This window comes from Aureococcus anophagefferens (assembly GCF_000186865.1).
Source record: "Aureococcus anophagefferens unplaced genomic scaffold AURANscaffold_3, whole genome shotgun sequence".
Taxonomy (NCBI): domain Eukaryota; class Pelagophyceae; order Pelagomonadales; family Pelagomonadaceae; genus Aureococcus; species Aureococcus anophagefferens.
The window spans coordinates 2688243-2711471 of NW_008705563.1; the positions used below are offsets into that span (position 1 = coordinate 2688243).

General features: G+C 75.2%; 1 protein-coding gene across 1 annotated transcript in view; it reads left to right on the forward strand.

The window, feature by feature from the left end:
• Positions 1-843, forward strand: part of AURANDRAFT_61917 (hypothetical protein) — a gene marked incomplete at both ends in the record, with an annotated part of 1018 nt that extends 175 nt beyond the window's left edge. Inside the window, one exon of the mRNA XM_009035577.1 lies at positions 13-843. Within this exon, the coding sequence (XP_009033825.1) occupies positions 13-843 (831 nt within the window). The remainder of the gene's footprint in view (positions 1-12) is intronic.
• Positions 844-23229: the final 22386 nt, after the last annotated feature.

Genomic DNA, 23229 nt, shown 5'->3' on the forward strand with positions numbered 1-23229 from the left:
GAACTGTTCAAGGAGGACCAGTTCCGCATCACGCGCACGAAGCAGTTCAAGCTCCTCACGCGCGCGCCGCGCGCCGCGCCCGCCGGGCCCCGGTCGGTCGACGCGCGCGCGCCGCTCGGCGTCGTCGATTCCGCCGTGACCGTCGACGACTTCTCGCGCGCGCGCGACCTCCTGGGCCTCCTCGACGGCGGCGTCCGCGAGAGCATCGCGAAGCGCTACGCGCGCTCCCTCACGCTCAGCATCAACGACGACGCGGACCGCGCCGTGGAGGTCTACAACTTCTCGTTCTCGTACCCGTCGAGCGCCTCGATCACCGTCGCGGAGTCGCGCGCGCAGCACGTCGCCCTCGACAAGAAGCTCACGTTCTTCGCGACGGTCCTGCCCGAGACGACGTCCGCCGCCGCGTCCTTCACGCTCAAGATGGCCTTCAACTCGACCGCGCCCCGCGGCTTCGCGCCCGCGGGCTTCGCGCCGTGCGACCCCGCGGCCTACGCCTTCGACCCCGCGGCCGTCCCGAACTCCATCAAGCTCATCCTCGGCGCCGTCCAGGGCCCGCGCGCCTGCGAGCTCACGTACCGCGGCGTCCAGCCCCTCGCCATCGAGGAGGACTCCGTCGCCGAGTCCGCGCCGCCCGCGTCGGGCTGCTTCGACCTCAAGCTCTCGGACTCGCTCAAGGACGACGACGAGACGCAGCTCGACAGCGCCCGCATCAGCCCGCCCAAGAAGAAGCGCCGCCGCGGCCCGGAGGACCACCCGTCCTTCCTCTCGAGCGGGATCCCCGTCTGCAGCCAGGACAGCGTCGTCTCGTCGCGGTCCTACGGCGACGACGCCTACCTCTTCTGACGGCAGCCCCCCACAAGACCGTCCCCCCCCAAGCTTGCACACAGAAGGCGCCTTCGAACTAAGTCAGCCTCGCGGCTATTCTCTCGTGGAGCAGCGCCCACTCGGCCTGCTGCACGGCCCGGCAGTAGTCCGCGGCCGCGTCGTCGTCGGCCCCGGCGGCGGCCTCGCAGAGCGCCACGAACGCGAAGGGGTCCCAGGCGTCGCCGAGGCCGTCGAGGAACGCGCGCGCGAGCGGCGACGAGGCGGGCGTCGCGGCGGCCGCGTCGCGCACGTGCGGAAAGGCGCCGTGGTCTCCCAAGACCCCGAACCAGTAGCGGCTGTTGTCGAAGCCCGTCATCGACACCTCGCCGACGTGCGGGCCCTCGCGGCGGTGGAGCAGCGCGTGCAGGTAGGCGCCGTCGCTGCCCGCGTACGACTCGGGCGCGACCAGCGCGTGGCACTCGTCGAGCAGGCCGAGGCCGAGCCACACGCTCGCGAGGACCGCGCGCCGCGCCGCCCGCCCGTCCGCCGTCGCCGGCGCCGCGAAGAGCGAGTCGGAGGACCGCACGCCGGCGGCGCGCGGCGGCCGCGCGGCCTTGTGCGCGTCCGTCAGCGGGCTGCCGTAGGCCATCGGCAGCGGCGACGTCAGCGGCATGGGCCGCGGCACCGCCGCGAGCAGGTCGTGATACGTCGCCGTGAACATGGCGTCGGCGGCCGTGAGTGCGAGGAGCAGGGCTCGCATGGACCGCGGCGCGGCGTTGGGTGCACGCTGCTTTTGCAGCCTCAGCCTCGGCAGCTCAGCAGGTGGCCGCTTTTGCAGCCTCAGCACGTGGCTGGTTTCGCAGCCTCAGCAGGTGGCCGCTTTTGCAGCCTCTGCGCGACAAATAATGGAGCACACGGCCACGAACACGAGCAATTTTGCGTCTTACATCGATCGCAGGGGGCTGCTCTCAAGCAGCTTGCAGGGCAAGCGAAGGGCAAAAAAAAATCGTGGTAAATCGATGGCCAGCAGATAGCTCGCCTCTTTGCCACCACGATAGCTCGCCTCTTTGCCACCACGATAGCTCGCCTCTTTGCCACCACGATAGCTCGCCTCTTTGCCACCACGCCAGCTCCATAACTCGACCTTTGACGCCTAGAAGCCATGGTCAAGCGCGCGCGCGACGAGGACGAAGCGCTGGCCCGGTCGCGCGCCGCCGCGGCGGCGGCGGACCCGGAGCAGGAGATCTGCCTCGGCGGCAATGGCCCGCTCGTCTTCGACGTGCCCGGCTCCAAACCCTCCGATCTGATCCTCACCTACTTCGCCATCAAGGGCCTCGGCGAGGTGCCGCGGCTGCTCCTCGCCGAGGCGGACGTGGCCTACATCTCCGTCGCCGTGCAGGGCGGCGAGCCGCCGGACGTCGTCGGCGACTGGCGCGCGAAGAGCCCCAACGGCCTCCTGCCCATCGCGACAGGCCTCGGCGTCCCGCGGTCGTCCCCCATCTCGCAGTCGTCGTCCATCATCCGCTTCCTCGCGCGCCACTTCAAGCTCGACGGCGGCGACGACGAGGCGAGCAAGGTCCGCGCGGACGTGCTCTTCGAGACGGCCAAGGACCTCGGCGCGAAGGCGTCCGAGGTCGTCGAGGCCACGGGCGCCGGCGACGCGGAGACCGCCGCGGCCAAGGAGGCCGCGGTGGCCAAGGGGCCCTTCGCGCTGGCGCTGCGCCTCGAGGCCCTCGTCGCGCCCGACCCGCACCGGATCCACTGCTACCGCGACGACGAGACGCCCGTGACCTACGGCCACCTCCAGCTCTTCCGCGAACTCGCCAAGATCGAGGCCAAGGGCGGCGATCTGTCGCGCCTCAGCGCGACGCTCGCCGCCTTCAAGGAGCACGTCGCCAACCGGAAGCGCATCAGGGCCTACCTCGACTCAAACCTCTGCTTCCCGGACACGTTCGGCGAGATCGGCCAGGAGGGCGGCTACGCCTACGCCAGCGGCCCGAAGAAGCGCTCGGAGTTCGCCCTCTGAACTAAAGCTTAGTCGCCTTGGGCTTCTTCGCCTTCTTTTTGAAGAGGCCCGCGGCCTTCGGAGGCGCGGCCGGCTCCGCCGCGGGCTCTGCGGGCGCGGACTCCGATGCGGGCGGCGCGGGCGGCGGCGCGACGGGCTCCGCGGCAGGCGGCGCGACGGGCGCGACGGCGGGCGGCGCGGGCGGCGGCGCCGGCGCGGCGTCTTCCGGCGATGCGTCGTCGACGACGGTCGCGGCGTCGTCGTCGGCCGCGGGCTCGTCCGGCGCGGCGGCGGCGCCGGCCTTCTTGGCCTTGCGCGCCTCCTTGGCGGCCTTGGCGGCGGCCTTCTTCTCCTCCTTCGTGAGCTTCTTCGCGAAGAGGCCCTCGCCGGCCGCGACGGGCGGCGGCGCGCCCGCGCCGGCCTGCTTCGGCCGGGGCCGCGACGCCGGCGGCGGGCCGCCGACGGCGTGCTCGTCGTCGAGGAAGACGGCCGTGCCCGCGCTGCCGCCCCAGAGCATCTTGCCGTCGCAGAGCATGCCCTCGGACAGCGCGCCGCCGACGTGCGCCTTCCTCACCGCGCCGTCGACGCCGGGCAGGTCCTCGGCGCCCTCGAGCGCGACGACGAGGCGCTGGCCGACCTTGTCGGCCGTGACGTTGGGCGCGTTCGTCACGATGCTGTAGGACGTGGCGCCGTCGAAGACCTCGATGGCCTTGAGCTTGTCCTTGCCGGCGACGGCCTCGACGCTCTTCAGCTCGCAGACCTTGACCTGCTCGTGGACCATAACGGCTGGTTGCGGCCCGTACGATGGCAGCGCTGATGGAGAGTCGCCGGCGCTCGACGCGGCGCGGCTGAGATGGAGAGTCGCCGGCTCGACGCAGTGCGGCCGTGAGTCGCCGGCGCTTCACTTACCCTGCTCTATGACGCCAAGGTGCCGCCCCAGCGGCACTCAGCTGGGAAATCAATCAGTCCTTGGGCTGCCAGCTTACCGCTGCGCGCGGAGTGCTGCGTCGCGTGCTCTTCGACGCAGCAGTCCCGCGCGCGCCCATGGCGCCGCGGTGCGGCGCCTTCGCGGCGCTGCTCGCCGCGGCGGCGCTGGTCGCGCCGGCGTCCTGCGCGCCGCGCCTCGCCCTGGACCGGAGCGCCGGGCGGCCGGCCGCGGAGCGCACGGCGACCATCACCCTGGGCGACTACCGCGTCGAGGACTACGACGACGACGAGGAGTCCCTCGAGGGCGAGGGCCCGGCGACGACCATCGCGTACGAGGTCGCGAACGCCACCGTCGTCGACCCGGGCGCGCCCGCGTACGTCGGCGAGCGGACGTCCACCGCGGGCGCCTACACGCTCACGGCGGCGCTCGAGGACGTGAACGCCGTGCTCTCCGGCGGCGTCGGCGTCCAGCTGACCATGGGCGCGACGCCCGCGGCGACGGCGAGCCTCGACATCGTCGCCGCGGACGCCGACGGCCGCGAGACGCGGCGGTCGCTGTCGCTGTCGCTCGCCGTGGGCGCCATGGTCGTCCTCGCGGGCGCGACGCCGTCGTCGTCGGCGCTGCCCGGCGGCGGCGACGCGGCCCTCGACGCGCCGGGCCTCGGGGACGCGCTCGAGGCCGGCGACGCGTGGACGTGCGTCTTCGGCGTTTCCGTGACGCCGGTCCTCGCGGCGCCGCCGCGGTGCCGCGTGCCGCCGGCCGCCGCCGCGGGCGGCGAGGCCGTGTCCCTCGTCCTGCGGTCGCCGACGGGCGCCCTGTCCAACGCCGTGCCCTTCCGCTACCGCGACCCGCCGGCCGCGGCGTCGTTTTCACCGATCAGCGGCGCGACGACGGGCGGCACGCTCGTGACCGTCGCGCTCGCGGGCGCCCACGCCGCCGACGCCGCCGACGCCTGGACCTGCCTCTTCGTCGGCGACGCCCTCGAGGACGGCGCCGCGGCGACCGCGGCGACCGCGGACGTCGTCGACGGCCTCGTCGTCGCCGCGCGCTGCGCCGCTCCCGAAGCGGCGCGCGAGGGCGCCGCGTCCGTCGCGCTCGCGGCCAACGGCGCGGACTTTGGCGCCGCGGCGCCGGCGACGTTTTCCTACGCCGGGGCGCCGCCGACGCTCGAGGCGCTGTCGGCGTCCGTCGGCGACGTCGTCGTCGCCACTGGCGCGGGCTTCGCGAACGGGACCGCGCTCACGTGCCGCGCGGGCGCGTCCGCGTCCGTCGGCGTCTACGTGTCGCCCGGCGTCGTCCACTGCGCCGTGCCCGCGGAGATCTACGCCGGCGGGGCGTCGCTCGCCGTCGCGAACAACGGCGTCGACTTTTCGGACGCGCTGCCGCTGGTCTACGGCGCGCGCGTCGCGATCGCCGCCGCGGCGCCGCGGCGCGCGCCGAAGAGCGGCGGCACGGTCGTCGTCGTGGCGGGCACCTTCGCCGCGAACGCGACGCGCTGCGCCTTCGGCGCCGCGACCGTCGACGCCGACGTCGCCGGCGACGTCCTGACGTGCCGCGCGCCGCCCGCGGGCCCGCTCGACTTCGGCGCCGGCGTCGCGTCCGCGCCGCTCCGCGTCGTCGACGCGGCGACGGGCGCGTCGAGCGCGAGCGTCGCGTTCTACTACTACGACGACGGCGACCGGGCCGCCGCCGCCGCGCCGGCGGCGCTGCCGCTGGGGGCGGCGGCGACGGTGGCCGTCGCGTTCGACCCGCCGCTCGGCGCGGCGCTCTGCGCGGGGTCCTACTGCGTCCTCGGCGGCGCGGCGACGCCCCTGGCCTGCGACGACGTCGGCGGCCGCGCCGCGACCTGCGCCCTCGCGGCGCCGGAGGCCGCGGGCGCGGCGACGGTCCGCGTCGTCCACGACGCCGACGGCGTCGACCCGGGCGTCGCGGCGTTCGTCGTGGAGTGGTACGCGCCCGTCGCCCACCTGGAGATCCGCCCGGACCGCGGGCCCGCGTCCGGCGGGTCCGCGGTCGTCCTCAACGTCGCGGCGGCGGACCGCTGCCGCTTCGGCGACGCCGTGGTTTTTGCGTCCAACGGCACGTGCGCGGCGCCGCCGGCGGCGGCCGCGGGCGCGCCCGGCGGCGGCCGGGCCGTCGCCGTCGCCGTCTCCGTCGACGGCGGCCACTCCTACGGCCGCGCCGCCGCGTCGTTCTACTACGACGCGTCGGCGGCGTCCCTCGCGGCCATCGCGCCGACGGCGGGGCCCGCGGCCGGCGGCGAGACGGTCGCGTTGACGGGCCTCGGCTTCGCCCGGTCGCCGGGCCTCGCCTGCCTCTTCGGCGGCGTCGCCGTCGCCGCGACGTTCCGGTCGCCGACGGAGGTCACCTGCGCGGCGCCGCCGCTCGCGCCGGGCGCGCACTGCGTCCAGCTCGCGATCAACGGCGAAGACGCGGACACGGGCTGCGCGTCGTTCCACGCCTTCGCGGAGCTCGAGGTCCTCGCCGCGGCGCCCGCGCGCGCCGTCGCCGGCGTCGAGACGGCCTTTGTCGTCGAGACGGCCCACGCGCCGCGCGGCCGCGACCTCGCCTGCGTCTTCGGCGGCGACTCGGCGCCCGCGGTTTGGGTCGACAACGCGCGCGTCGCCTGCCGCTTCGCTCTAGCGGGTCCGGCGGAGCTGCGCGTCGCCGTCGACGGCGACGTCTCGGCGACCTTCGCGGAGATCGACGCCCTCGAGCACCTCGGCGACGTCGCCGCGGAGCCGGACGCGGGGCCGACGACCGGCGGGACGATCGTGCGATTCGCGGGCGCGGCGAACGCGACCCACGAAACCGCGAGCTGCGTCTTCGCCGGCAAGGCCGTCGCGGCGACCTTGATCGACGGCGCCTACGAGTGCGCGGCGCCGCCGTCGAACGCGGGGTTGGAGACCGTGGCCCTCGTCGCGTCGGAGGACGGCCTCGAGCTCGCGTCTCCCGCGTCGTTCGCGTACTACGACCCGCCGAGTGTCCGCGCCGTGTCGCCGTCGCTCGTCGAGGCCGGCACCGTCGTCCTCGTCGAGGGAAACTTCGCCGGCGCGGGCGACGCCTTCTGCGGCTTCGGCGACGCCGCGGTGGAAGCCGTCGCGACGGACGATGCGCTTTCGTGCGTTGTGCCGCCGTCGTCGACCTACGACGTGTTGCGGCCCGTGGCCGTGTCCCTCAACGGCCGCGACTGGCACGACGGCGGCTTTGGTGTGTATTACGTGCGGGCCGTGCCCGCGGCGCTCAACGCGTCGGACCGATCCCAGGCGCGCGCGACGGTCGCGCGCCTCGAGGCCGCGGAGACCGCCGCGCCGCCGCGCGTCGACGCCGTGGCGCCCGCGTCGGGCGGCGCGGGCGCCGTCGTGGCCTTGCACGGCGCGAACTTTGCGCGGGGCGCGTCCTGCAGCTTCGGGGATGTCGTCGTGGCGGCGACATTCGTGTCGAGCGCCGAGGTGACGTGCGGGGCAGGAAAAGGGTGATTCAACGTCGCTTCAACGTGAGTGTTCCGCGCGCGCGCGTTTCGGAAACAGCACCCACGCTTCGAGGCCGTTCCGAAAGATGATCGCTCGTCCCAAAATCAGCCGAAACGAGTGGAAAACGGCCGAGATCGGAGCCTTTCAAGTTGGGAAGTTCGCACCCTTTTGCTGCCCAGGTGACGTGCGTCGCGCCCGCGGGGGCGTCGTCCGTGGCCGTGCGCGCGTCCAACGACGGGGCCGCCTTCTCCTGGTCCGGCCCCCGCTTCCTCTACCGCCCGCCCCTGGCCCTCGAGTCCTTCGCGCCCCTCCTGGGCTCCGAGCGCGGCGGCACGGTCCTCACGCTCGTCGGGAGCGGCTTCCACCGGCGGGACGCGCTGCGCTGCGACATCGGCGGCCGGCTGACGCCGGCGACGTGGCTCGGCGCGACGACCGTGTCCTGCGCCGTGCCGCTGGACCTGGCGCCGGGGGACCTCGACGTCGCGCTCGCGGTCGACGGCGCCGCGCGCGCGGTCGCGGCGACGACGTACCGCGTCCACGCGGCCGAGTCCGTCGCGTCCGTGAGCCCCGTCGCCGGCAGCGCGCTCGGCGGCGCCGAGGTGACGCTCCGCGGCGCCTTCCCCGACGCGGACTCGCTCGCGTGCCGCTTCGGGACGGCGCTCGCGGCCGCGACCCGAAAATCGCCGACGGAGCTCACCTGCGTCGCGCCGCCGGCGGCGGGGCCCGGCGGTGTGCTGCTCGCCGTGTCGACGAACGGCGTCGACTTCCACGAGGCCGTCGCCTGGACCTACACGGAGGCCGTCGTCGCGGAATCGCTCGCGCCGCGCGCGGGCCCCGCGGGCGCGCGCGTCGAGGTCGCGGGGCGGGGCTTCGTCGGCGCCGCGGACGCGGCCTGCGACTTCGGCGGCGTCGAGGCGCGCGCGACGATCCTGTCGTCGACGGCCCTCGCCTGCGACGCGCCCGCCGACTCGAAGACGGGCGCGGTCGACGTCGCCGTCGTGCTCAACGGCACGCGCTACGGCCGGGGCCTGCGCTTCGCCGTGCGCGCGCCCATGACCCTGTTGAGCGTCGCGCCGGCGACGTTCCCCGAGACGGGCGGCGCCTTCGCGTCCGCGTCGGGCGCGGGATTCTCGCGCGACGCGAACCTCGCGTGCCGCTTCGGCGGCGGCCTGCAGACGCCCGCGAGCCGGCTCTCCGACGGGCTCGTGCGCTGCGAGGTGCCCCCGGCGACGCCCGGCGCCGCGCGCTTCTCCGTCGTCGACGTCGACGCGGCGGAGACGACGGCGTCGCTCGTCGTCACGTACGTCGCGGGCGTCGCCGTTTCCGCGCTCATCCCCGCGGCGTCGCCCAAGGCCGGCGGCGGCGAGGTGCTCGCCCTCCTGTCGGCGCCCCTGCCGGACGGCGGCGACCTCTTCTGCAAGTTCGGCGCGGCCGCGCGCGTCGCCGCCGTCGCCGTCGACGCCGTGTCGATCGCGTGCCGCGCGCCTCCCGCCGCCGCCGCGGGCGCCGTCGACGTCAAGATCGGCGTCGGGGGCGTGACCCACGCGTCGACGACCTTCACCTACCTCGGCGACGCCGCCGTCGCGGCGCTGGCGCCGTCGTCGGGCCCCGCGGCCGGCGGCACCGTCGTCCGCGTCGCCGGCGCGGACTTTGAAGATTCCCCGACGCTCGCGTGCCGCTTCGGCTCCGTGCGCGCCGCGGCGACCTTCGTGTCGCCGACGGAGATTTCATGCGTCGCGCCGGCGTCGGCGAGCCGGAGCCGCGTGGCCGTGACCGTGACGACGAACGGCGTCGACTTCGGCTCGTCTTCCGCTTTTTTCACGTTCTTTCCTTCTCCGGAAATCGCCGCTTTAACGCCGGCCTTCGCGAGCGAGCGCGGCGGCACCTGGATCGCCGTCGCCGGCGCCCACTTCGAGGGCGACGCCGTCGGCTGCGACCTGGACGGCGCGGCGCTGCGCTCCGTCCGCGAGTCGCCGTCGCTGTTACGGTGCGAGGTGCCCGCGCGGACGCCGTCGACGGTGGCGCTCCGCGTGACGGGCAACGGCCAGGACTTCGTGGGCGCGCCCTTCTCGTTCCTCGCCGACGAGACGACGTTGTCGGCGACGCCGGCGCACGGCGGCGCGGCGGGCGGCACGCGCGTCGTTCTGGCCGGGCGCAACTTCGTCGACTCGCCGTCGCTCCGGTGCCGCTTCGGCGACGCCTCCGTGCCCGGCGAGTTTATCGACGCGTCGACGGTCGCCTGCGCGAGCCCGCCGGGCGCCGCGGGGGCCGTGGCCGTGTCCGTGGCCAACAACGGCGTCGACTTCGACGACGACGGGCCCGAATTCCTCTACGCGGCCGCGGCCACCGTCCAGACCTTCGAGCCCCGGTCGGGCAGCGCGGGCACGAAGGTGACCCTCGTCGTCGCGGACCTCCCGGAGAGCGCCGCGGCCTCTTGCCGCTTCGGCGCCACGGTCGTCGCCGCGGCGCGCGCGGGCGCGACGCTGACGTGCGAGGCGCCGGAGCGCGCGCTCGGGCCCGCGTCCCTCGCCGTGTCGACGAACGGCGTGGACTGGACGACGGCCGACGGCGCCTTCCACTACGCGTCACCTATCAAAGCGTCGGCGATCAAGCCGCCGTTCGTCTACGAGCGCGGCGGCGTCGTCGTCGTCGAGGGCTCGGGCTTCGTCAAGTCCGACGCGCTCGCCTGCCGCCTCGGCGACGGCGCGCCGCGAAAAGCGACGTGGCTCCAGGACTCGGTGCTCGTCTGCCCCGTCGCACCGGCGCCGCCGGGCCGAAAAACGCTCGCGGTCTCGAACGACGGCGTGAGCTTCCACGGCGCGGGCGCCGTCGACGTCGTGCCGACGCCTTCCGTGTCGTCGGCGTCGCCGCTCCAGGGCCCCGTCTCCGGCGGCACGACGGTGTCCCTCGTCGTCGAGGGGCTCGTGGACCCGCCGCCGGCGGCCCTCGCGTGCCATTTTGGGAGTTCGGTCGTCCGCGCGGCTCTGAAGGACGGAAAAGTCGAGTGCGACGCGCTGCCCGCGTCGGCGCCGGGGTTCGTCGCTCTTCGCGTGGGCTACGGCGGCTACGCGGCCGACGACGGCGACGCCGTCGCCTTCGAGTACGTCCCCGCGGCCGCGATCTCGCGCGTCTTTCCGCCGCGCGGGCCCCTGACCGGCGGCACGGCGCTCGTTGTCGTCGGCGACGCCTTCGACGAGGACCTCGACGGCGCCAAACTCGCCTGCCGCTTCCGGTCCCTCGCCGGGTCCGCGGAGGCGCGCGACGTCGCCGCGGCGATCGTCAACGCGACGGCGGTGTCGTGCGAATCGCCGTTCCTCGCGCGGGGCCAGGCGGCGCTCTCGATCGCCGCCGTCGACGCCGCCGGCGCGACGGCCTGGGAGTCCAACGCCCTCGGCTACTACTTCTACGAGCCCCTGCGCGTCGACGGCGCCGCGCCGCGGCTCGGCCCGGAGACGGGCGGCACGGTCGTCACGGTCCGGGGCGCGCGCTTCGGCGACCTGGACCTGACCTGCCGCGTCGGCGACACCATCCAGGCCGCGGCGCGCCTCACGGACGCCCTCGCGACCTGCGTGGCGCCGCCGGGCGTCGCCGGCGCGTCCGGCCGCGTCGGTCTGGGCGCGAACGGCGCGGACTTTACCGGCGACGCCGCGTTCGGGTACCACGCGGAGGCCTTCGTGGACCTGGCGACGCCGGCGCACGGGCCGTTGACGGGCGGCACGCGCGTCGACGTCGAGGGCCGGGGCTTCCTCGGGGGGCGGCCCTTCGGCGCCGTCGACGACGCGCGGTGCTGCTTCGCCTTCGAGGGCGCTACCGCGTGCGCGGAACCCTCGGCGCTCACGGACGCGCGGATCACCTGCGAGACGCCGGACCTGAGCGCCATCGTCGTCGGGGCCTCCGGCGTCGCCGAGGTGCGCGTGTCCGTGTCGCTGAACGGCGGCGTCGATTTGTCGCCGACGACGGCGCCGTTCTACGCGTCGCTCGCGCGGCCGAAGCCGTCGTCGATCGCGCCGCCCGTGTCCGCCCTCGCCGGCGGCACGATGCTCGTGATTCGCGGGTCGAACCTCGCCGCGCCGGACGCGGCGACGGGCGCGCCGCTCACGTCGTGCCGCTTCGACGGCCGGACCGTCGTCCGCGCGTCGTCCGTCGACGCCGCGGGCGAACTGGCGACCTGCGTGACGCCGGACCTCGGCCTCGCGGCGCCGCGCGCCGTCGACCTGGAGGTCGCCGCCAACGGCTTCGACTTTGAAAAGGTGCCCGCGGTGCTCTACTACGTGCCGCTGCCGCGGCTGACGGGCCTGAGCCACGGGAGCGTCTTCGAGCAGGGCGGCATCGACGTCGCCGTCTTCGGCCAAAACTTCGCCCCGACGGCGCAGCTGAGCTGCCGCTTCGGCGCGTCCAAGGTCGTCGCGGCCGTCTTCGTCTCCGAGGCGCGCGTCACGTGCGCGGCGCCGGCGGGCCTCCCCAACTCCAAGGTCTGCGTCGAGGTCACGATCAACGGCGACGACTACACGTCGGACTGCGCCGCGTCCCTCGCCTACACGGCGCGGCCCCGCGTGGCCGACGCGTCGCCCAAGTCGTCGACGGCGCTCCTCGACGGCGTCGACGTCACCGGCGCGGCCTTTGGCGGGCTGGCCAAGGCCCCGGGCCTGGCCTGCTCCTTCGGCGGCGTCAAGCGGCCGGCCTACGTGCTCGACGACGGCGCCGTGCGCTGCGACGCGCCGCGCGCGCCGCCCGCGGGCGCGGCCGGCGCCGTCGCGCTCGCGCTCGTCGACGACGGCGGCGCGGCCGTCGCGTCCGAGGCGCTGACATTCTACTACGCGTCGCCCCTGTCCATCTCGAAGCTCGGCCCGTCGCGGGGCCCCGCGCGCGGCGGCACGGCCGTCGTGATCACGGGCGACGGCTTCGACGACACCGCGCGCTGCGTCTTCGCCTTCGCCGACGGCTCCGAGGTCTTCGCGGCCGCGAAGGCGACGTCGCCGACGGAGCTCGTCTGCGAGTCGCCGCCGGCGGGCGGCGCGGCCTACGCCGTCGTCGACGTCGCGTCGCGCGCGCCGGAGGACGGCGCGCCCGAGCTGAGGACCGACGGGGGTTTATTGTTCGGCTACCGCGCGCCGCCGTCGATCGACGCGCTCGCGCCCGCGTCCGGCGTCGCGGACGGCGGCACGGAGGTCATCGTCCTGGGCAGGGGCTGGACGGCGAGCGACGTCGTCACCTGCCGCTTCGGCGCCGCGGCGCCCGTCGCGGGATTCCACATCAAGCGCGGCGCGGTCGTCTGCGAGGCGCCGCCCAACAAAGGCGGCGCCAAGGTCGCGCTGGCCCTCGCGCTCAACGGCGTCGACTACGAGGGCGCGGGCGCCGTCACCTACAGCTACGCGAACCGGCCGACCGTGGCGTCGCTGGCGCCGAAACGGGGGCCCCGGGGCGGGGGGACGCTGGTGACGATCCGCGGCTCGGGCTTTGTCGGCGACGGCGGCGTCACGGTCTGCCGCTTCGGCGACGCGCCCAAGTCGCGCGCCCTCGAGGCGACGGCGACGGCCGTGACCTGCGTCGCGCCGCCGGCGACGGCCGCGGGCGCGGGGTCCGCGCGCGTGTCCTTCAACGACGGCGCGGACTGGAGCGACCCGCTGTGTGGAAATCAAATCTTCAACCCTACTTCAATGTGTGCGTATGCGACAATTTTGACGCAAGTTCTTCGACTGTGCTTCGAGAAATCGACGAGAGCAATCGATTCGTCCAAAAATCAGCCAAATCGACTTCGATTTGATCGAGATAGAGAGGTTTGAAGTTTTTGCTGGACAGGGCGTTCCACTGGTTGATTTCCACACAGGCGACCCGTCCGCCGCCGCGTTCGACTACGTCGACGACGTCGACGTCGCGTCCGTGGCGCCCCAAAGCCTCCCGGCGGAGACGCCGACGCTGCTGTATCTCGAGACGTCGGGCCCCGTCGCGCGCTGCCGCGTCGGCGTCGCCGTCGGCAACGCGACGGCGGACGGCGCGTGCCTCATCGCGTGCCGCGCGCGGCCGGGCCCCGTCGCCGTCGAGGTGTCCGTCGACGGCCAGACCTTCCACGACGCCGGCCACGCCGTTTTATGCGTCGCCGCGCCCAAGGACGTCGACGTCGCGCCGGCGTCGGGCGGCGTCGCCGGGGGGACGGTGGTCACGGTGCACGGCGTGGGCCTCGGCGCCGCGCCGCGGCCCGCGTGCCGGTTCGGCGATGCCGTCGTGCCCGCGGCGCGCGTCGAGGGCGTCGGCGTCGAGGCCGTGACCTGCGTCGCGCCGGCGCGCGGGCCGGGGGTCGTCGCGCTCGCCGTCGCGGCCGACGCGGACGCGAACGCGTGGTCCGACGCGGCGCCGTTCGCCTACTACGGCCCCGAGGCCGTGGACGCCGCGGTGCCCGCGGTCGTCGCCGTCGACGGAACGGCTCTAGATATGACGGTGAAGCTCCGCGAGGCGCTCCCGGCCTCCGCGGCCGCGCCGCGCTGCGTCTTCTCCGTCGCCGGCGAACCCGCGCGATCGACGCCCGCGGCCGCGGACGGCCTCGCCGTCGCCTGCGCGCTGCCCGCGGCGTTCCGCGGCGCACCGGGCACGGTCGCGGTGCGCGTCGCGGCCAACGGCGTCGACGCGTCGGCGTCCTTCGCCGAGGTGGAAGTCGTCGCGCGGCCCGAGGTGCTGTCGCTCGCGCCGGCGGTGTTCCCGCTCGCGGGCGGCGAGCTCGCGGTCTACGGCCGGGGGTTTCTGGATGTCGACGCGCTCGCCTGCGTCTTCGGATGGGATTCCTCGTCGGAGCGCGTGCCCGCGACCTTCGTGAGCGCCGGCGAGGCGCGCTGCTTCCCCCCGTCGGTCGACGCGCCCGCGTCCGCGACCGTCGAGATCTCCAACGGCGCCGCCGCCGAGAGCCGCGACGAGGCCCTGCTCCACTTCGTGGCGCCCCTGCCCATCGCGGCGTCCAACGCCGCGGGCACCGTCGCCGGCGGCGCCGTCGTGACGCTCGACGCCGCGGGCCGCCTGCCGGGCGCGGCCGACGGCGCGTTCCGCTGCCGCTTCGGCGCGCGGACCGTCATCGCGGCGCGCCGGGGCGCGTCGACCGTCGAGTGCGCGGCGCCGAAGACGTCCGCGCCCGGGGCCGTGCCCCTCGCGCTGCTCCTCCACGGCGTCGACGTCGGCCTGAACCGGGAAACGTTCGCGTACCGCGATGCCCCCCGCGTCTACGCGGTGACGCCGGCGGCCGGGCCGCCGAACGGCGGGACCCGCGTGCTCCTCGAGGGCGACGGCCTCGCGCCCCGCGACGACTACGCCGTCGCGACGCGCTGCGCGTTCGGCGCCGCGGACGCGACGGCGGCCGCCGCGGCCGGCGTCGACGCGGTCGCGTGCGCGGCGCCGACGCTCAACGAGGCGACGACCTGGGCGCCGCGCGACGGCGACGAGGCCGTCTCCGTGAGCGTGCGCGTCTCCGTCAACGGCGAGGCGTTCCTCGACGTCGGGTCGTTTACGTACGAGTCGCGCGCGCCGGCGCGGTCCGACTGCGGCGTCGAGGCCGCCGCGCCGCTCCTCGGCGGCGGCGGCACGGTGCTGACGTTGACTGGTCCCCTCTTCGCGACGTCCGCCGGCCCCTTCCTCTGCCGCCTGGGCGACGGCGTCGCCTACGCGCGGTCCGTCGGCGCCGGCGTCGCCTGCGACGCGCCCGCGAACGCGCCGGGCCCGCTCCCCCTGGAAGTCGCCGCGGGCGGCGGCGCCTTCTGCGCCACGGGCCTCGTCTTCGAATACGCGGCGTCGCCCGCCGTGCGCGCCGTGGCGCCCGCGGCGCGCGTGCGCAGCGGCGACGTCCTCAAGCTCGCGGGGTCGGGCTTTCGATCGACGGCGGACCTCCGGTGCCGCGTGGGCGCCGCGGCGCCGTCGCCGGCGCTCTGGCGGTCGTCGACGCTCGTCGAGTGCGCCGTGCCCGAGGGCCTCGGCGAGGGCTCCCACGAGGTCGGCGTCGCGAACAACGGCGTCGACTTCGGCGACGCCGCGGCCGTCTTCGTCCGCGGCGACGACGTGACACTGTCGTTCTCGCCCGCGCTCGGGCCCGCCGCCGGCGGGACCGTGGTCACGGTCGTCGGGCTCGACCGCCTGCGCCGCGGCGACGAGCCGCTCCTGTGCGTCGTCGACGGCCGCGCGACGATGATCTCGCCGGAGGGCGCGTGCCGCGTGTCCCCCTCGGCGCTCGGCGCGCGCGACGCCAAAGCCTTCGTCGCCTACTCCTTCGCCGCGTCGCTGCCCGCGGACGGCGCGGCCCTCGTCGCGGACCCGGCGAAATGGTACAACGTCGCCGCGGACGCCGGCGTGTTCACGTACCACGCGCCGCTCGCCGCGGAGTCCGCGGAGCCGGCGTCCGGGCCCGCGGCGGGCGGCACGCGCGTCCGCGTGGCGCTCGCGCCGTCGGCGCCGACGGCGGCGGACGTCGAGGCGCGGGGCGGCGCGCTCCGCTGCCGCTTCGGGGACGCGGCGCCGACGCTCGCCGTCGTCGTCGGCGACCGGTCGCTGGACTGCGTCGCGCCCGCCGGCGGCGAGGGCGTCGCGCCGCTCGCGCTCACGTCCAACGGCGTCGACTTCGACGACGTCGTCGCGGGCTTCACGTACTACGCCCCGCCCGCGCTCGCGTCGGCGGCGCCGCTGACGCTGCCCCCCGAGGGCGGCGTCACGGTGACGGTCCGGGGCTCCGGGTTCGCGCGCGCGGCGCTCGACCCGGCGCGCGCGCTCTGCCGCTTCGGGTCGCGGAGTGCGCCCGTCGTCGCCGTCGTCGGCGACGGTGCCCTGACCTGCGTCGCGCCGCCCAACGACCCGGGCCACGCGCAGCTCGCGCTGTCGCTCAACGGCGGCGCGGACTGGTCCCCGGCGCCTATCGCGGCGTTCTACGCGACGCGGCGGCCGCGGCTGGAGGCGCTCCACCCGCCGGCCGTCGCCGTCGGCGACGCCGCGACGGTCGTCGCCCTCGGCGGGCCCTTCGTGGAGTCGACGGGCTGGACCGCGTCCGTCGGCGGCGAGGCGGCCGCGTGCTCGTGGCTCAACGGGTCCGCGCTCGCGTTCGTCGCGCCGCCCGCGGCCGTCGGCGAGCACGCCGTCGCGCTCCGCATCCACGACGCCGCCGCGGCGAGCGGCGAGGCGAGCCTCTTCTACGAGGCGGCGCTCGTCGCGTCGCTGGCGGCGCCCGACGCGTCGACGCGCGGCGTCGCGACGCGCGTCCGCCTCGTCCTCGACGACTTTGCGCCGCGCGGGTGGATCTTCCGCTGCGAGTGGGCCCTCGGGAGCGATTTCGGGGCGACGCCCGCGGCCGTCGTCGACGGCGGCGTGGAATGCGCCGCGCCGCTCCTCGGGTCCGGGGACGCCGTCGACGGCGGCCGCGTCCGCGCGGCCCGGGGCCCCGACGGCGACCACGGCGCGTCGAACTGGCTCGACTACGCCTGGCTCCCGGAGCTCGCCATCACGAGCGTGAGCCCGACGAAGCTCACGGCGGGCGGCGGCGACGTCGTCCGCGTCCGGGGCGGGCCCTTCCCCGCGGGCTACGCGGTCAGCTGCAACTTCTTCGACGCCGGCGTTTCCGCGGGAACCGTCGAGGCCGTCGACGTCGTCGCCTGCGCGGCGCCGCCGCGGTCGCCGGGGCCGTCGCGGCTGTCGCTGTCGCTCAACGGCGGCGCGGACTGGGTCGGCGACGCGCCCGTAAGCTACGGCGAGACGCCGACGCTGTCGGCTGTCGCGCCCGCGGGCGGAAGCTTTCTCGGCGGCCGCGAGGTCCTCCTGCGCGGCCGGGGCTTCGCCCACTTCGCCGGCGAGCGCTTCTCGGCGCATTTCGGCGACGTCGCCGTCGCGGCGACGGTGGTCGACGACGCGACGCTCTCCTGCATCGCGCCGAGCCGCACGGTTTCCGAGACGGTCGTCGTCCGCGCGGCGCTGGGCGCGCCGGGCGAGGAGGTCTTCCTCCCGTCGGAGGACCCGACCTTCGACTTCCACGCGAATCCCGTCGTTACGGCGATTCACCCCGCCGCGGGCACCGCGCGCGGCGGCAACGCGCTCGTCGTCGTCGGCTCCGGCTTCGCGGACGGCGGCTCACTCGAGGTGCGCCTCACGGCCCTCGACGGGTCGGCGAGCGTCACGGCGGCGGCGCGGTTCCTCAACGCCTCCGCGGCCGTCGTCGACGAGCTCCCGGCGTCGCCGCTGGCGTCGGGCGACGGGTCGGGCCGCGTTTTTGCGACGGCGACGAACTGCGGCGACGAGCGCGATTTGGCGCCGGACCCGGCGTCGGCGGCGGTCTACGCCTACGAGGGCGCACTCGCCGTCACGGGCGTCGCGCCCGGGGCCGTCGACGCCGTCGGCGGCACGGTCGTCACCGTGTCCGGCTTCGGGTTCTTCCCGACGCGCCCGTCCGTGCTCTCGTGCAAATTCGGGACCGTCGCGGTCCCCGCGACGTTCCTCAACGAGACCGCCGCGGCCTGCCGGTCGCCCCGGGACCTCCGCGCGGGGTCGACGATCCCCGTCGCCGTCTCCCTCGACGGCGAGGCCTGGGTCGGGTCCGCCGCGAGCTCCGTGCGCGTCCGCGCGGCGCCGCGAATGACGGGCGTCGTCCCGAGCTTCGGCCCCGAGGCCGGCGGCACGACGGCGATCTTCACCGTCGCGGCCGACGGCGGGCTCCGGACCGACGAACCCGTCTACATCCGCGTCGGCCACGCGGCCGTCGTCGGCGCGGTGCTCAACGCGACGGCCGTCGCGGCCGCGATGCCGTCGAAGAAGGACGCGCGGATCCTCGGCGACGCGGCGACGCTGGCCGTGGCGATTTTGGGCGACGCGCCCGGCGCGCTCCCGGCCGCGGGCCGCGACGCGCAGATCCTGGGCGGGGGCGGCGTGGCGTTCTTCACCTACTACGCGAGCCCCGAGGCGCACGTCGTTGCGCCGCGGTCCGCGCCCGCGTTCGGCGCCACGCTCGCGACGGTCTACGGCGCCCATTTCCTCGATGCCCCGACGCTGACCTGCCGCTGGGGCGACCTGGGGACGTCGCCGGCGACGTTCGTTGCGGCCGGCGAACTGCGGTGCGCGACGGTGTCCGCCGCGAACGTCTCGTCGGCGCGGCTCACCGTGAGCAACAACGGCGTCGACTTTGGCGACGTCGGCGCCGTGGCGCGCTTCTGGCCCGAGCCGTCGCTCGACGCCGTCGTGCCGAGCGCGGGGCCCGATTCCGGGGAGACGGGCGTCGTCCTACGGGGCGCGGGCGTCGGCGACCTCGCGCGCGCCGCGGGCGACCTCGTCTGCGTCTTCGGCGTCGCGCGGCGCCCGGCGACGTGGCTCCGCGGCGAGGGCGACGACGACGCCGTGCGCTGCGCCTCGCCGCCGGCGTCGGAGGCCATCTCCAGCAAATTGACGGCCGCGGGCGGCGGCGCCGTGCCGCTGCGCTTGGCGCCGCGCGACGCCGACGCCGCGTCCGAAACCTTCGTCACCTTCTCCTACACGCCGCGGCCGCTGGTCTACGCGTTAACCCCGGACCACGGCCCGACGGCCGGCGGGACGCCCGTGACGCTGACGGGCGCGAACCTGGACCGCGCGGGGGCGTGCGGCTGCCGCTTCGGGACCCGCGAGACGGACTGCGTCAACCGGACGTCCACCGCGGTCGTCTGCCTCGCGCCGCCGGCGTCGACGGCGACGGACGACATGGCCGCGACCCAGGGCGCCATGGTCGGCGCCGGGTCGCGCGTCACCGTCGAGGTCAACGTCGACGACGCGAAGACGCGGTGGACGACGGACGCCGTCGAATTCGCCTACGCGCCCGCCGTCGGCCTGCGGAGCCTCGCGCCCCTCGCCGGCCCCCGCGGCGGCGGGTCCCGCGTTGTGGTCGAGGGCGACCGCTTCCCGGAGAGCGCGGGCCTGACGTGCCGCTTCGGCGCGCACGCGGCGCCCGCGACGTGGCTCGGCAGCGACCGAGTCGCGTGCGACGCGCCGCCGAAAACGTCGACCTTGGCCGAGAGCGACGTCGTCGCCGTCGCCATCTCGACGAACGGCGGCGTCGACTACTCGCACGCGCTCCAGTTCTCCTACTTTGCCGCGCACATCTCGCTGGACGCGGCGACGCCCGCGCGGGGGCCGGCGGCCGGCGGCGTGTCGACGGTCATCTCCGGGAGCGGCTTCCCCCTCGAGGGCGGCGTGCTCTGCAAGTTCGGCGACGATATCGTCGCCGGGACGCAGCTGACGAGCTCGGAGGTCGCCTGCGATGCGCCGCCGGCGCCCGTCGCGCGCGACGTGCAGCGCGTCGTCGTCGACGGCCGCGCCGCGGTCAACGAAATACAGACCATCGACGTCGTCGGCCGCAAAGCCGCCCAGGAGGTCCAGGAGGTGCGGGTCACGGCCGCGGGCGGCTCGCGGCGCGAGGATTTTGTCGATCTGAGCGTCGACCTCGCCGCGGGGGGCGCGACCGCGGAGGAGCAGACCGTGACGACCTCTCTGAGCGGCCACGAGGCCGAGGTCCAGCGCCTCACGCTCGCGCTCGCGCCGTCGAACCGCGAGGTCCAGACCCTGGACGTGTCCGCCTTCGTCGAGGCCTACGCCTACAACGGGTCCCTCAACTGCCGCGGCTACGGGAACCCGACGAAGCCCTGCGCGGACGAGTTCGGCGGCCGCGACTACGGGTTTTCCTTCATCTTCGGACCGTACGTGACGGAGATGATCTGGGTCAACGCGTCGGCCTACGAGGTCCAGTTGAAACTCGAAGCGCTCGCGCCCTTCCGCGAGGGCGTCGACGTCGTTTCCGACGGCGCCGGGATGTACGTCGTGACCTTCCCCGCGGCCGCCGGCGACGTGCCGCTCCCGTCCGCGAACGCGTCGTCCAAGCTCTGGCGGCTGAGCCGCGACGCGGCGACGCTCGCGATCAACGCGACGGAGGACTCCAAGGGATCGAGCCCGCCGACGCAGCGCCTGGAGGTGGAGAACGCGGCGTCGGGGTTCTACTACCTCGGCTTCGAGGGCGCGTGGACCGTCGCGATCCCGCACGACGCGACGGCGCCCGAGGTCGAAGCCGCGTTAAACGACATCCTCGACGACGATTTGATCGGCGACGTCGCGGTGACGGCGCTGGACCGCTACGAGGGGCGCGACTACGCCTACAAGATCGAGTTTGTGGACGCGTGCCGCGCGTCCGTGTCGCTCCTCGACGTCGAGGACCGGCGCCTCCGGCCGACGCCGACGGACATGGGACACAATTACAACGGCGAGAACTTCCCCGTGGCCCGCGTCGTCGACCAGGCCGCGGACTTTGACACGATCCGCGGCACGTTGGTGTTATCCCTCGACGGCGAGCTGTCGTCGTCCTTCGACGTGACGGCCGGGGCTTCGGACGTCGAGACGGCCGTGGAGGAGATCATCGCCGCGCTCGACGACACGGGCGGCCTGACCATCTCCGACACGACCGTAGAAGACGTCTCGGCGTCCTACGCGCGGGGCTGCGGCTACGTCTACGACGTCACCTTCCCCGCGGGCCGCGACTTTAGCTCGTTGGTCGTCCATCCCTACGGCCTGAGCGGCGCGGGGGCCTACGGCGCCGCCGAGGAGACCACGAAAGGCTCGCAGTACGAGGTCCACGAGCTCGCGCTCTACGGCAAGAGCGGCTCCTACTTCCTCACCTACGACGGCAGCGAGACGACGTCCCTGTCCGCGAACGCGGGCCCGGGCTCCGTCGAGACCGCCATCGAGACGTACCTCGGCTTGGACGTCGACGTCACGCGGACCATCGACGGCAGCGACGCCTACTACAAGATCACCTACACGGACGCCGTCGAGGACGGGCAACTGGCCGCGCGCGTCCGCGTCGGGGGCGTGGCGAACGTGTTTGATTCGTCCAGTTCGTCGCCGACGTACACGGGCACGTCGGCCAACCTCACGGTGCTCCGCGCGGGCCGCTGGAGCCCGCTGTCCGGGTCCTTCACGCTGGGTCTAGGCGGGGTCAACGTCTCCGTGCCCCACGACGCGACGGCCGACGAGCTCGCGGCGATCCTGTCCGCGTCGCAGCCCCACTTCGGGCGGCCGACGGTGGCGCGGTCCGCGGGCGACGCGAACCTCGAGACCTACGAGTGGACCGTGACCTTCGCCGACGTCGCGGGCGTCGTGCCGGAGATGGTCGCCGGCGAGGGGACGCTGACGGCCTACGGCGCGTCGTCCGTCGCGACGGACACGGAGCGGCAGGCCTCGGGCAGCGCGTGCTGCGTCGAGGGCCGCGCGCGGCTCAAGGTGCGAGCGTCGGACTACGTCGAGGCCTGGACGCGCTACGTCGACGTCGGCGCGACGGTCGACGAGCTGCAGGAGGCCATCGACGACGCGCTCAACGGGACGTCGCTGGCGGCGTCCGTCGAAGCGCGGGCGTCCGGCGCCGCGACGTGGCGCGTCGGCCGCACGGAGCGGTCGCCGGCGGCGGGCTGGGGCGACGGCGCGGTGATCCTGGACGTGCAGACCCTGGAGTTCGCCGTCGACGGCGACGCGTCGCTGGCGGCGTCGTCCTACGGCGTCGCGTCGCCGGGCGCGTTCCCGGGGATCCAGCGCGTCCTGTTGACGGCCGCGGCGCCCATGGCGGGCTTCTTCCGCCTCGAGCACGCCGGCGCCCGCACGGAGCCCATCTCCGTGCACGCGAGCGACCACGAGGTGCGCGCCGCGCTGGAGCGGGCGCTCTTTTTGCGCGTCGACGTGTCCGTGGACGCGAACGTCGACGGCGAGGGCCGCGGGTGGATGGTCACGTTCACGGGGGACCCGGGCGACGTGCCGCTCATGGGCTGCGACAAGAACCTGAGCACGGGCCTCGCGGGGCCCAACGGGACGACCTACCCGACGCCGAGCTGCGTCGTCGTCGAGACGCGCGCGGCCACGTCCCGGCCGTCGTCGGGCTTTTTCGCGCTCAGCTTCGACGGCGAGACGACGGCGAGCATCGCCGCGAACGCGTCGGCCGACGACGTGCGCGACGCCCTGGAGGCGCTGTCGACCGTGGGCTCCGTGAACGTCACGGACGCGCCCATGCGGATAGGGCACGTCGTCTCGGAGCGCCGCGCGAGCGCCGGCGCGTCCGGGCCCGGCGGCCGCGCGTGGCGCGTCGCGTTCCTCGGCCACACGGGCCGGAACCTGGGCGCGTCCGTGCTGCACCGCGGCGACCAGCCCCTCCTGTCCGTCGTCGAGACGCGCGAGCGGTTCCTCAACGGCACGGACGCGTCGTACGAGACGCAGGAGCTCGTCCGCGGCTCCGCGAGCGGCGGCGGCTTCAAGCTCCGGCGGTCCTACGCGGGCTGGACGGACACCCTAGCCTACGGCGCGTCGGAGGAGGCCGTGCGCTACGCGCTCGAGGACGGCGCGTGCGCCGACGTCCGCGTCAACCGCGACGCGTACGCGGACGCATCGTCCGAGGGCTGGCGCTACCGCGTGACCTTCCCGGCCTGCGCCGGCAACGCCATGAACGTCCTCGGGGACGCGGCGGGCCTGACGGCCGCGGACGCGGCCGTGAGGGTCCGGGAGACGGTCCGCGGCGTGCCCGCGGCCGCGCCCTACGGCTCCCTCTACCTATCGTTCCGCGACGCCACGACGGCCGAGCTCGGCACGGACGCGTCCGCGGCGGACGTCGAGGCGGCCCTCGAGGCCCTCGAGACCGTGGGCGACGTCGAGGTCTTCAAGGTCCGCGAGTCCGCGGCGCGGACGACGTGGACGGTGACGTTCACGACGCTCGGCGGCCCGACGAATCTCGGAGATCTGCCGCTCCTGGCGGCGGAGTTCGACAACCGCAAGGTCTGGGACGCGCGCGCGGCACCGACCGTGGACAAGCTCGCCGCGGGCTGCTGCGAGGTCGCGCTGTCGTTCAACGGCGGCGCGGACTTTTCGCGGAACGCGGACCCGACGGCCGTCGTCTTCTCGCGCGACGTCTCCGCCATCGTGACGCGCCTCCACCCCGCCTTTGGCCCCGCGCGCGGCGGCACGGAGGTGACGGTCTTCGTCGCCGGGTCCGCGGGGCTCTCCGGCTACGCGTCGTCCAT